At 37.2% G+C, this 12,397-nt stretch overlaps 1 protein-coding gene across 9 annotated transcripts in view; it reads left to right on the top strand.

Moving 5' to 3' along the window:
- FRY (FRY microtubule binding protein) overlaps positions 1-12,397 on the top strand; it is a 180,545-nt gene that overhangs the window by 60,783 nt on the left and 107,365 nt on the right. For all 9 annotated transcript variants that reach the window (XM_072930174.1, XM_072930158.1, XM_072930153.1 and 6 more), the window contains one exon: positions 5,966-6,019. In XM_072930174.1, the coding sequence (XP_072786275.1) occupies positions 5,966-6,019 (54 nt within the window). The remainder of the gene's footprint in view (positions 1-5,965; positions 6,020-12,397) is intronic.

Here is a 12,397-nt window from a genome sequence, read left to right as displayed (position 1 = left end):
CTTGAGCTTGTTAAATAATGTTTTTGTTTTGGAGATGTAGCATATTTTTACATATATTTCATAGCCATAAATGTGCTTATTTACACCATATGAACTACCATGCACAATTAGCATTGCTTTTTTACTCAATTTTTAACAGTTAAATGAAGTCCATCACCGTTTTTGTTAACATTTTGTGTATCTTTTATTTTGTCTTATGCAAAGTTGTAGTGTTTCCTTGAAGCTGTATTATCATATCTTTTTTATTATATTTACCTTTAGAATTTCCAGTTGCTGTATGCTTAGAATTTCAAAGGTTAATGAGGGGAAATCTCCTTTATTTTATTTTCTGTGAACTGTGGTCACTGACACATTTTTTAAAAGTGTCTAGCAGCTAATTGATGCTAAGAGTAGTCAAAGATTCTGTTGTCATCCACTGAACAGGCAGTTTATGTGTTTATGCCTGAGGACCTGCTGTCTTGCAAAGAATAGTCAATGAAAACAGGACACTAATTTGCCTGTTTCATAGAACTTGCAGGTGGGAGACAGTTGGGAGACTATCAGAGTAAACAGATTATCCTTTTCAGTCAAAAAACCTTGGCTCTCTTAATTGCTTAGGTCTAAATTAATTATAATCTTCGGGGTGGTGGTGGGAATTCTCAAATAGTGAAAAGGTACATAACAGACAAAAATCACTTCCGTAGAAGTTCAGAGCTATTTTCTGTACAAGAGCTTTTTTTGTGTGACCACAGACTGTTCCATATCCAGTTTTGAAAGGACCAAACAGAAGTAAATACTCGAAAGTTCAGCTTCACGAACCTGCTCAGTGCAGGATCAGCACAGATCCATTCTGGGAGGGAGAAGGCAGGAGCACACAGCTGGAGAGGAGGACATAGGTTACCCATCACACGAGCACAGGATTGACAGTGATGCCTTTTCCTGGTTTTGGTATGTACAAAATAATCAAGGCAAAAAAAAAAAAAAATTGGCATGTTTGGGAGCAGACCTTTTCCTACAAATGCCAATTCTCTTTGCTGCTGAGAAGTATATGAGACAGAGATGTTCTTTTGGGGGAGAGGGGGCTGATGGGGTGATTCATCATAAGAAGAAAGAATCATGCTTGGGGATTTTTGGGCTCTTAAGATTGTGTTTACATGCATTTTACATATGTTGTAGCTGTAGTAGTTGAATGTGTTCTGTGTCTACTCCATTTTACATGAAAAGGTCTATTCGTCTTTCTGTGTGGTGTGTCTTCCACCCCAGAAGAGCACTCAGTAGAGAATGTCTGGCTGCTTTTTAGTGTGCAGCGCAAAAGTTAAAATTTTTGTAAAAATATCCTTTCACCATGGTTTTAGGAAGGAAAAGAAGGGGGTCTTATCTCAATCAGTAATACAAATGTCACAGTTTAGTAGGAAAAACAGGCCTAATGGTTGCTGAGATTAGAAATAGCTTTAAGGGGCATTATATGTCATTCTAACATGGTGGCATAGTGAAGCTTAATAGGCACTACAACATCCTTTTGTTTTTATGTTTCCCTGAACACTCAGTTCTGTGATAGGTGGCTATTCCTGTGTAAATTTGCCCAATTATATTTGTGTAGCAGCCCTGAAAAAGCCTAAATATATTTACCATTAAAAGTCACTGACAGTCTTTGAAGAAAAGTTTGAGTATGCCTTTGTGAATAGAGGGTTTGACTAATATGTTGTTTTTTAGATAATTTATAAATATTATATTTAGTTGATGCATGCAAATATGATAAAATATGCATTTTTCCATTACATAGTTAACATATTCTGTTTTATTATATTCTATTTATGTTTTCCCAAGTGCAATGAGAGAGAGGAAGGAAGTTAAGTTTTCATTGAGCATTTTGTTTCGTAGGCATTGGTGACACAAAACATTTAGCTGTTTTTCTTGAGAAACAATAGTTTCAAATATTAAATTGCCTTTGCTATTTATCTCAAACATGTTTATATCATGGGAATTACCAGTGTGAACAAATACAGAGTATGCAATTGGAAGCAGCACTTTAAACAAAAAATAAGCATGTTTAGTTTTGTGATTAAAAGTTGAAATGTTACTAGTGAGAATCCATTCTTCTGAAATTTTCTAATTTTTTTGATAGTTCAGTAAGCTGTGGGCCCTTCCATATTAATTAAAACTTTCTTTATTCATATTTTGTTGTTGTAGGATTTGGCTTTGGCTCCAAATTCAGCCAAACTATTAATCTAAGATTTGGAAGACATTTTTGTAGAAAGTATATTGACAGAGACTTAAATAAGTCAACTTTTATTTTAAAAAGGCCTCTCTGCTATTCCTGAGTTGAGTGGACAAGAAAATAAATTGAAGTAAAATAGTACCATGAGGTTAGAAAACAATTTTAGGGTTCTTTGAAAACTCATGAAGTGTATCTCCAGGTTAAGTAGACTGCTATGGAATCTATTGGCCAGAGACAATTTCATATTATTACGCATTTTAACCTTTCTTTGCAAGTCCTGAACCTGTGGTATGCAGTCCATATCATGGACTGCATACGACCTACCATGAGTATAAATATATACACACCTACCATGAGTATAAATATATTTTATATAGTAAAATATACATTTAACACTCTTACATGTATATGTTGCCATAGCAACAGTGTTGAAAAATACTGCATAAAATGAAATTGTGAGATTTGTAAGAATATTAGAACTAAGCAAATAGAATAGGCAAGTTGTTTACAGTAGATGGAAAGAAATTTTATATTGCATAAAAAATTGCTACTTTCAAAGGACACTTGAAGTACCTGCATATAATTGAGTTGCCTTTGAATTTACTCAAAAGTTTCTCCCTGTCACGGTCAGTTGTTACTCTTATCATGAATGTATTCATGCTTTTATATTTTAGGAGTGCTTAGACATCAAAACCCCAAACACATTATTATCTGGCCCTTCATCTTTACTCAGTTCTTAATCTATTCAGCACTCAGCATTAGTAATAAGTAGTAATAACTTCTATGCTGAGTTCTCTCAAATCTCCAGACCCCACATACAATCTTACATGGTTCTTGCCATTCACTGCAGGGAGACAATGAGTGGCTCTGGTGTGAGAACCCCACTCCCAGAACTGGAAGGGTGTGTGCAAAGACTTTTGTCTCCGTGGGGTCAGGTTGGGTCCTGACACAGGGGCTGCAGGCAGTGCCAGTGGCAGCACTGTCCTTGGAAAGAGTCAAGGAAGAAGCAGCAGCAGCAACCCAAACAGGGGCATGATGAAGAGGCAGAGACAGCTGCAGCAGCAGCTGCTGCCTGGCAAAAGTGTGAGGGGAAGGGAACAGTGGGAACAGCAGTAAGTGCAGGATGGGATGAAGGGAGGAAAAAAGCTCAATTGAAGCCCTAAACTGGAGACATTGAGAAGATATGCCAGCAGAAGCCTTCCTGGCTTTTGACATTCTCCATCCCAGCTGCTTTCTGCTGTGACCAAGGCTGCTGCATGGCCTGTGAATGGTTTCTTTAGGTCAGTGCACCACGGCTGGGGAAGCCCTGGTGTGGTGCCTGCGCATGATGACTTGTACTGCGCTGTCAAATGGAGGCATCTTCTTTAACTCAGGGGTGCATCCGGTGGGGAATGTCATCATCAGAAACTAAAGTATTTGGGAGTTGAATGTGTTGATAGGTTACAGGTGATGAGGACATTTTCAGAATAGCAATTCCTGATTGGGTTTCCCAAAGCATGGGTTTTTATGCTTAATAGTATCCCCCTTAGAGACAGCATGTGAAGAGGAATCCCACACCTGCTTTCTGCCTGAAACACTACTCTCTGAAAGCCAAGTGCTGCAGTGTTGGTCATGGAAAAAAAAGCTTCTGCATGCTGAAGCCCTTTTTGTTGAAACAGACCTTAAGACGTTTCTCTGTGGTAACACAAGTCTTCTGTAACAGAATCAGAAATTTCATTATTAAAAAGACAAAAAAGGGGGTGTTGATTTATTTTTTCCTAAACAGCAGTAAATTCTTAGTATGCTGATTTGTCCAGGACCCATGAAAACAAGAATCCTTTTCCTTGCAAATAAGTTGAACACTACTTTTGAAAGTCTATCTGCTGTCCTTTTCAGTGACAATAGCAGCAACAGACAAAAGAAGCACTGTCTTTCTGTGAGACACAACTAGGCAGGGTAGCACCGACTTACTGATTGAGGAGGAGGAGGACTGTGGGTGGGGTGGTGTCCTGTGTTTTTCTCAGGGTTACAAGGTTTTTTACTGCACATGTTCATCAGCAATAATCTGTAATAAAGTTGTAATTAATAGCTGTTGTGCCCATAATGTAACCTGGAGGAGTCGCTTTAGATATTAGATAAAACAATTAAAAATATTGATGGCTGTTCTGGGTAAATCAGTGACTCAGTAGAAAACATTTTGTTTATTTTTGTATTTGCTAGGTAGTCAGGGGATACTGCAGTCACCCCACAGTTGGCCTCCCTGCCAGCTGGCATTACAAGTGGATCAGCATAATTAATTTCAAAATCGGTCAGCAGATTATGCTGGGCAACATTTGCTTCTGAAAGAAACATGAAATATTAGAAATCTTTGGTCCAACTAGATTCTCTCCATTTCCTTATCTCATCAGCTCTACAGATTTCTTTATTTTCTGTCCAATACCCCCTGGCAGGGGTGGTATTTTGCCTGCTACATTAACAGATGCTGATGAGTGGAATAGTTTGTTGAAAGCTGAACACAACATCTCATTCTGAGCTGGTGGGAGAGTCCCAGTCTTGCAGCTGTAGGAGAAGAAAGAGTCATGATTTATAGAAGAATAAGGCACTGGCACATTGCAGACACCAGAAACAGTAGTGTAATTCACAGCAGAATTGTGATGGTGACAACTGATGTGTTTTTCAGAATGTCATCTGCCCTCATGTGTTGTTTATTTTCATTGTGGTGTAGGAGATTCATGTTTTGTATACTCTTGCATGTATCTAGAATCTTGGCCTGTCTACTTCTCCACGTCTCAGTAGTTCAGCCTGCTTGACCAAGCAGCCATGCAGGTGAATGAATGTTCACACATGGTTTCTCTAGTTGGGCAATTCTCCTTGGCTTTACTAGTTACTCTGAGAATATGACCTGTAAATTTGCTTCCATTCTAAAAATACCTTTTAAAATTATTTTAGTAATTATTTCCCCCACAATTGTCTTCCTTAGAAATGAACTCTATGGTCTTTGATTCTTCAAAGACCACCTTTCTTTCAGTATGCCCTGCATGATGCATTTTATCTATGGGCATGTTTGTATTGCCTGGTAGTTGTATAACAAGAAGGTATATCGTGTAACAGAATCACACAATCACTAAGTTGTAAGAGAACTTCAAGATCATTGAGTCCAGCCCAGCTCTAACACCTCAACTAAACCATGGCACTGAGTGCCGTAGCCCGTCTTTTTTTAAACACATCCAGGGATGGTGACTCTACCACCTCCCCAGGCAGACCATTCCAGTACTTTGTCATCTTTCCGTAAGAAACTTTTTCCTAATACCCATTTCCTACATTTTCCTTGGTGCAGCTTGAGACTGTCCTCTGATTCTGTCAGTTGCTGCCTGGTGAAAGAGACCAACCCCCACCTGACTACAACCGCCTTTCATGACTTTGTGGAGAGTGATAAGGTCGCCCCTGAGTCTCCTTTTTTCCTAAGCAGAGCCCCTCAGTTATATATTAGAGGAAACACTAGGTGCTTTTTAGGGTGTTGTAAGAATTTATCATTGGTGTGAGCACAAACTCAGATGTAATGACTGGCCAATCCTTCTCTTTTGTGAAGAGACACAAAAATCACTCAAGACACTGTCAGTATTTGCTGATAGATATGCAGAGGCCTCCTTTGCATATGCAACAACTATCCTGGTATCTCTAGGATCAGATCAGGAGGCACATTATGTGAGTAAAAAGTCTAACAAAAATAATACTAGAACATGATAGTGTTGATCTTCTGTAATGCATATGTAATATATTTTCTTTCAGGAGAAGCCACTAACCAAATCTCTGCAACGAGGAGAAGATCCCCAGTTTGATCAAGTAAGACGCTTCAAATTACATTATTTTCATTCCTCAGGCTAAAAGAGGAGTGCATTGGAAGGCATTTTAGTGTCCTTATATTGTTGTTGCATACTACAAAAATAGTATTTCTTGATGTGCTTTGGTTAGAATGATAAGTGCTTACCTAACTATTCTTGTATATAAATTGAAAGAATTTTTCCTCATTTTCCAAGGTCAATATTTTTCTGCCATAGAACTCCTTCCTTTTATAGTGTATTCGGCACATGTGTTGTTTCTTGTCTTTTTCCCCTGATAGGGAACTTGAAGCAAAATTTGTATCTTTTCAAATAATACGGTTTTTGAAACAGGTGTGTGGCTCTCAATCTTTCTTTTATGAGGTTTCTTTTATAGTTAATACGAGGGACTACAGAATCATGGTTGTTGCCATCAGTCTCATCAGTCTGGTTTGCCTCTGTAGCTGTTACTCAGCATGACTTACACGTGTGTTGCACTTCAAATAGGCTGAGCCAACATATTGTGTTTAATATTAAGTTCTATTGTCAGCATAAATGCCTGTATATGACAAGGTAGATTATTAGAAAAAAGGTGAGCAGGGAAAAAGTATTGAAAAGTAAGTAGAGTTTATATAATTGATCTGATTTCATTTAGTAGAACAATAAAATTGTAATTAATAAAATGAAATTTATATCGCCAGATTAATTTATTATGTAAGGGAAATAGGACAAGTATAAAAATAAAACCAACAGCAATATACACACTTCTAATTGATTACATAAAGCAATTTATTTTTGTCAGCAGTCTTTCTTTTTGTCAGCAACATCTAGGATAACCTATTTTGAAATAAAGGAAGATAGATCCAAAGAGTTTAAGTTACATAAGATGCCAGAATTGGCAAATCTCACTCCCACCAAAGAGGAAGGTTAACTCTAGGTGTGCCATTGCTGTCACCATTGCTACTGATTCCACATCTGCCCACACCACTGTGGGCCCACACCACATCAGGGCCAGAAACACAGGACAGAAAAAGCAGAAGTAGAAGCAGCAGCAGCAACAATTCACAAGGAAGTTACGACCAATGCCATAAGATGTAGGTACCATATTGATTGACTTTGGGAGAGGAGATAGATGTAGCTACAACTTCAGAACCTCAGCTGAACATTTATCGACTTTTCTGAGACATTCCCCAGAAGTAGAGATACCTTATGAGACTCTGCTGTCATTCACTAAGATTCACTTTGTAATTTCAGCTTGACAAAGAGCCTCTAGATTGTTCTGTAGTTACTTTTTGGGGAGAGAGAGCCTGCCTGGAGGGCTGCTCAGAGCAGGAGGTGAGCAGAGGAGGGGAGACTTCTTCATACTCGGGAGCTCCCTGTCTGCCTCACTAACCACAGAGACCCTGCAGGGAAACCCGCCACTGTAGGTAAAGGAGTTTCTTTCTGAGTACTCCCTACCTGCCTCATGAAATTCTTGGTGGTATTCTGATCTTAATTTTATATACATATTATTTTCCTTCCTATGGGAAGAATGTTACCTCAAATGGAAAAGTAAAACAAATTAAGCCATCCAGATGCAAACCTCGTGATACTGTTCCTGCAGTGTATTAAACAAGCTCATAATGGGTAGCCATTATTTGATTAAATATTTTTGGTTTAGCAAATTTTGGCGATTTAAAAGGCAGAATTGGAAGACTGATACTTTTCCTTGTAATTGCAAAATAGATAGAAAATTGTGAAATTAAGTCAAGATCATTTAATGAGAACAGCAAAAGCTTCCTAGAGTGAAACAACTGTGTGTTTACTGCTGTAGTAATTGACTCTGAATGCAGGGAGAAGAAAAACAGATGCAACCAAACACCAAGGTAAATTTTCTTATATATGACATTCATACATCTTTCTATCCACGTATATGAAGTCCTACCTATGTAGAGTTGTTAGAAAAGCACAGTGGTGAGATTGACTTAGATGTCTTTTCAGAAAACCTGCTTTCAGGTGCTTGAATTTTTTAAAACAAAATCTTTAAGCTGAAATTTTCAGAATTTTTCAGCCTCAGGCCAAGTTGCTGGCAATGTTTCCCTTTTCAGCTTTCACATTGTTTTCTACTTAAACAGCATTATCATTTTGAGGTGTTCTGGTGCTTGTGGGATTGATATAGGCCTGTGATCACCAGATGGGACCTGAACCTGGCTTATGAGCCCATTTTCAAGAACATGGTTCATACTTACCAAAATTATTTTAGTTCCACTACATCCTTACAATCATAAGGATTTAATTGTATTTCAAGGTTTTAATTGTGTTCAGTTAGATTGCATTCAAAATTTTGTAGTGTATAATACAGATTTGATAGAACTGAGCTAGAGTAGAGACAGGAAGACAGAGCAAAAAGTCTTTCTTTACCTGGCATGTTTCACTCACTAGATTATGTGAGTATAAAACTGTTATTTCATTATAAAACTGTTTTTCAAATGATAATGTGTAAGAATTATAAAATTGTCATGAAAGTACGGATAATAAAATGGAAGTGTGGTCTGCCTGGGAAGTTCTGAAGATCATGACATGACATGGTACCACAACCTAAGTAAGAAGTCATGTGCTTTCCAGTGAAACCACTCAAGTTTTATTTCTGAAGTTAACTCAAGTATTTAAAGTGTTTATGGGATGAGAGAAGACCAGGTTAGTAATCCCTTACTTCCCTTTTCCAGTTAGGGTGCAGAAAGCTTTGGTGTTTATTTCTGAAACCCATAGAGTCATCTAGCAAAACCAAAAAATGCCAGCCATGACATTCCTGATATTCTTACTACAGAAATGAAGGGAGGAAAGAGGGACAATCCCCATGAACAAACTTCTTCAAGGAGTGTCTAATAATTTTTACTTTCAGTTTTAGGGCATTTAAGTGACAGATAGTCAAAGGAATCTAATTTTCTTTCTTTCGACATGATCAAAATTATTCAGTTGAAGTGAAATTGATATGTAATGCTGAAGTGAGTAGGTCACTAGTTACTTTAAAATGCCTGAGCTCAATCTTCTAATGGTAAATTAAAAAACAACAAAAATAAGGCATGACCTCATTTAAAACTTGCTTTTTTGCAAGTCAGCTTCAGAGTTGGAAGAAAAAAAACCCAAGAAGTAACTTAACAATGAGCAGAATGGCACTTTGGCTACCCAAAGTAATCAGCATCAAGTTTAACACTGAAACCCCCAAACCATTTGAGATGGCTATGAAAGCATTGCTTACTACCTCTGAATAGTTCTATCTCTGAGAACCAGCATTTTTTTCCTGCCCCTTCTTAGACACCATTTTAAGAGCATTGGTGGTGATGGTGGTGATGGATCCAACGTCTGGAAAGCTGACTGGGCCAGGACTGTTTCTCTCCACATAGGTGTAGTCAGTGTCTCCTGTTAGGCAGACAGCATGTCTGGCTGCCAATTGCATCACCCTCCTTGAGCAAATAATAGTATCTTGAGCAATGTATGAAGTGATGATACCTATCCCAACTTGCTGAATGTCTCACCATTGGCTAACAAACTGCATTCCTTATACTGACTATGTTTTCCTTTCTAGGTGTGCATGTGTATAAAGAAATTATATACAGGAAATTATGCAGGTTTTTTTCATATGGTTTTAAATATTTTCATAGTATATTTAAAATCATGTTTTGAAAGTCCTTGATTAGACAACTCTAGTTGCCTATTGGCAAAGTGCATTACAGCTCCAGCATTAGTATGCCCTGTGTCGCCAGTTAAAGAAATGTTATTAAACATTGTACTAGTGAACTATGACTTAAACTTCCTATTACAGGAAACCATAAAGTTGCAGTACATGAAAAGATCAAAAGCTAGCAAAAACACATAATTCTCCAAGAGGGTGATCCTCACCTAAGGAAACATTTTTATTACTCTTTTCTCAGCCTCTGCTAATGTATCGTTTGTTCTTACCACGGTGTATAAATGTTCCATGAACTGACAACACTGGAGGCAGAAGAAGGGCACTGTGTAATCTTGGACTGAGCTACTGACTGCTTTCCATATAAAAACACAAAATGAATGTAATGTTTTGGCCATGGAAATGAAAATTTAACAGGAGGGCTTAGTTTTCATATGAAGCTATCTGTCCGAGGAGCCTGTTGCAGAAGTTTCAGCATAAACTGCACAAAAGCTTATTCTTGTTACAGTTTTTACTGCTCTCTTCTTAGAAGTGCACTATGCTGGGGACTACAGATTGGAAAGCAAAAACATTTAATCTTTTATATACTTTTAGGAGGGGAAAACAAACAAACAAAAAAAACCAGCCAAGGTAAAGAAAGGAAACTAAAATAAATAATAACAATAATGGAAAAGTGGAAAATGCAATAAATAAATAAGGCACAAAGGAGCATACTATGATAAAGTGTCCTTTTTCATAACAGCCTAAACATGATTAATGATGTGCTGATAATGATTCTTATCCAATATTATTTTTAGATGTAGTTAGTGAATACTGCTATCATTGTCATTGCAGCAACACTGCAGTTGGCTGCTTTTGTGTTTTCCCTTTCCCTGAGTTTTACACTTTGTCCTTCTTCACCAGAAAAAGGCACAGGGTAGAGAAAGTATAAGAAATGGTGGTCATGGGGTCATAAAATAACCTTTGGCTCCTGGTCAGAGGTTTGAGTTCAAGCAGTATATAAAGAAGTACATCTGAAGGCAAAATTAAAGATAATTGAACTTACTGTCCATTAAAAATAAATGGGTTTTCATGTAAATAAACTGTTATGCTGGCAGTAAAATAGTTATAAACCTTGGGAGTGTATAAGCCTACTAGCTGAAATTACCCATCCACAAAATTATGGTACTAAAACGTCCTGCTTTCTTTTTTTGCCTCACAAAGTGAAGGCCATTAATGAAAACTAGTGAGTTCAACTTGAATAGTTAGCAGTTTTAACCATTTCCAGGGAGATTTAACTTCATGGCACGGTTCAAAAAAAAAGCTTAGAGCAAAGATGTGAATGAAAGGAGATCTCAATCACAAATGCATTCAGCAGCGTTGATAGAAAGTGTAAAACCCTACTTGTGCTTGTCCATTATTTAGAATCTGCACAAAAATTTGAAGATAAAATATGTAGACACTCTGCAAAAAATAGAGTCACAAGACATAAACCAAGACCGCAAAAATGAAGTACTGCAATTCTGCTTTATTAAAATGACAATAAAATGCCCATTCAACATATATGTTGATATATGTGGTATAGAAAAAGAATGCCGGGCCAAAAAATTAATGATACTGTTGGAAATTTGGTGCAGTTTTGAATATATTTGGTGTTAAAGCACATATAAATTCATTAGTGAAATAAAAAAGGTAATCTTACCAATTTGCTGTTAGTGGAAACATTTCTTATATTTGAATTCTGATAATATATCATAACTTTTATGAAAGCATATAAATTGTAGTGAGATGTCTGAGCAGAATTTCATTAAATTTACTCTCGTATTTTACTCCAAAATAAATATTAAACATTTACATAACATATATTTAATCCTCTGTGAAGACAGGTTTTAAACAGCTCTTGTGCAGCTTTCTTATCCTTAAGCTATACAGTAGGTAGTTCATTTATGATGGAAGAATATGATCATTTCTCCAACAAGGACATATTTGTACATCTGTGCACTCCCTTTCAGGAGCAGCACAGAGCTAGAATTCATCTCACTCCTGGACTTACTTCCAGTAAATGAAAGGGTTGAGTAACCAGCATGCTGGCTAGACTTCCCTCCCTTCCTGTTCCCTGAGAGCCAGGTCTTTTCCCAGTCCACCCTTCCTTCCTGTCTTAAAAGTGCAATGACAGAAAGATTAAAAAAAAAAAAAAGGAAAAAAATATAAAAAGCTATATTGACCTTTTATCCCAAATGAGAACAGACACTGTGAATTCAGCAGAGAAAGTATGGCATGAGAACATTTAACAGAAATCACTTTGACTTTTTCTGGTGAAATTGTTTAGGTGGGATTTAGAGAACAGCTAATGTGTATATATATCAGTGAACATGAAGGAAGACCTGATTGAAACAACTTTTCATTTATAGTTAGCTACTGTGATTTCTGAAAAGATATTTAGGTTTATTTGAGGACAGACTTTTTAGTAGAGCCCATGGACATAGGACAAAGGCTAAGGGTTTTAAACTAAAATAGGGTAATTTTTTACTAACTAGGAGGATATTTTTTACTTTGAGGCTGGGGTAGGTTGTCCAGAGTAGCTGTATTTGCCCCATCCCTGGATATGTTCAAAGCCAGGTTGGTTGAGCCTTAGATCAGCCTGGTCTAGTGAAAGGTGTTCCTGCCAATGTTAGGGAGGTTGGAACTAGATGACCTTTAGGGTCCCTTCCAACCCAAACCATTCTGTGATTTTATGATTTTATGATTCTTTTCTGG

Source organism: Taeniopygia guttata, chromosome 1 (genome assembly GCF_048771995.1).
Source record: "Taeniopygia guttata chromosome 1, bTaeGut7.mat, whole genome shotgun sequence".
Classification (NCBI taxonomy): Eukaryota; Metazoa; Chordata; class Aves; order Passeriformes; family Estrildidae; genus Taeniopygia; species Taeniopygia guttata.
The sequence above is the reverse complement of the archived record's forward strand: the minus strand, read 5'-3'. Positions and strand labels throughout refer to the sequence as shown.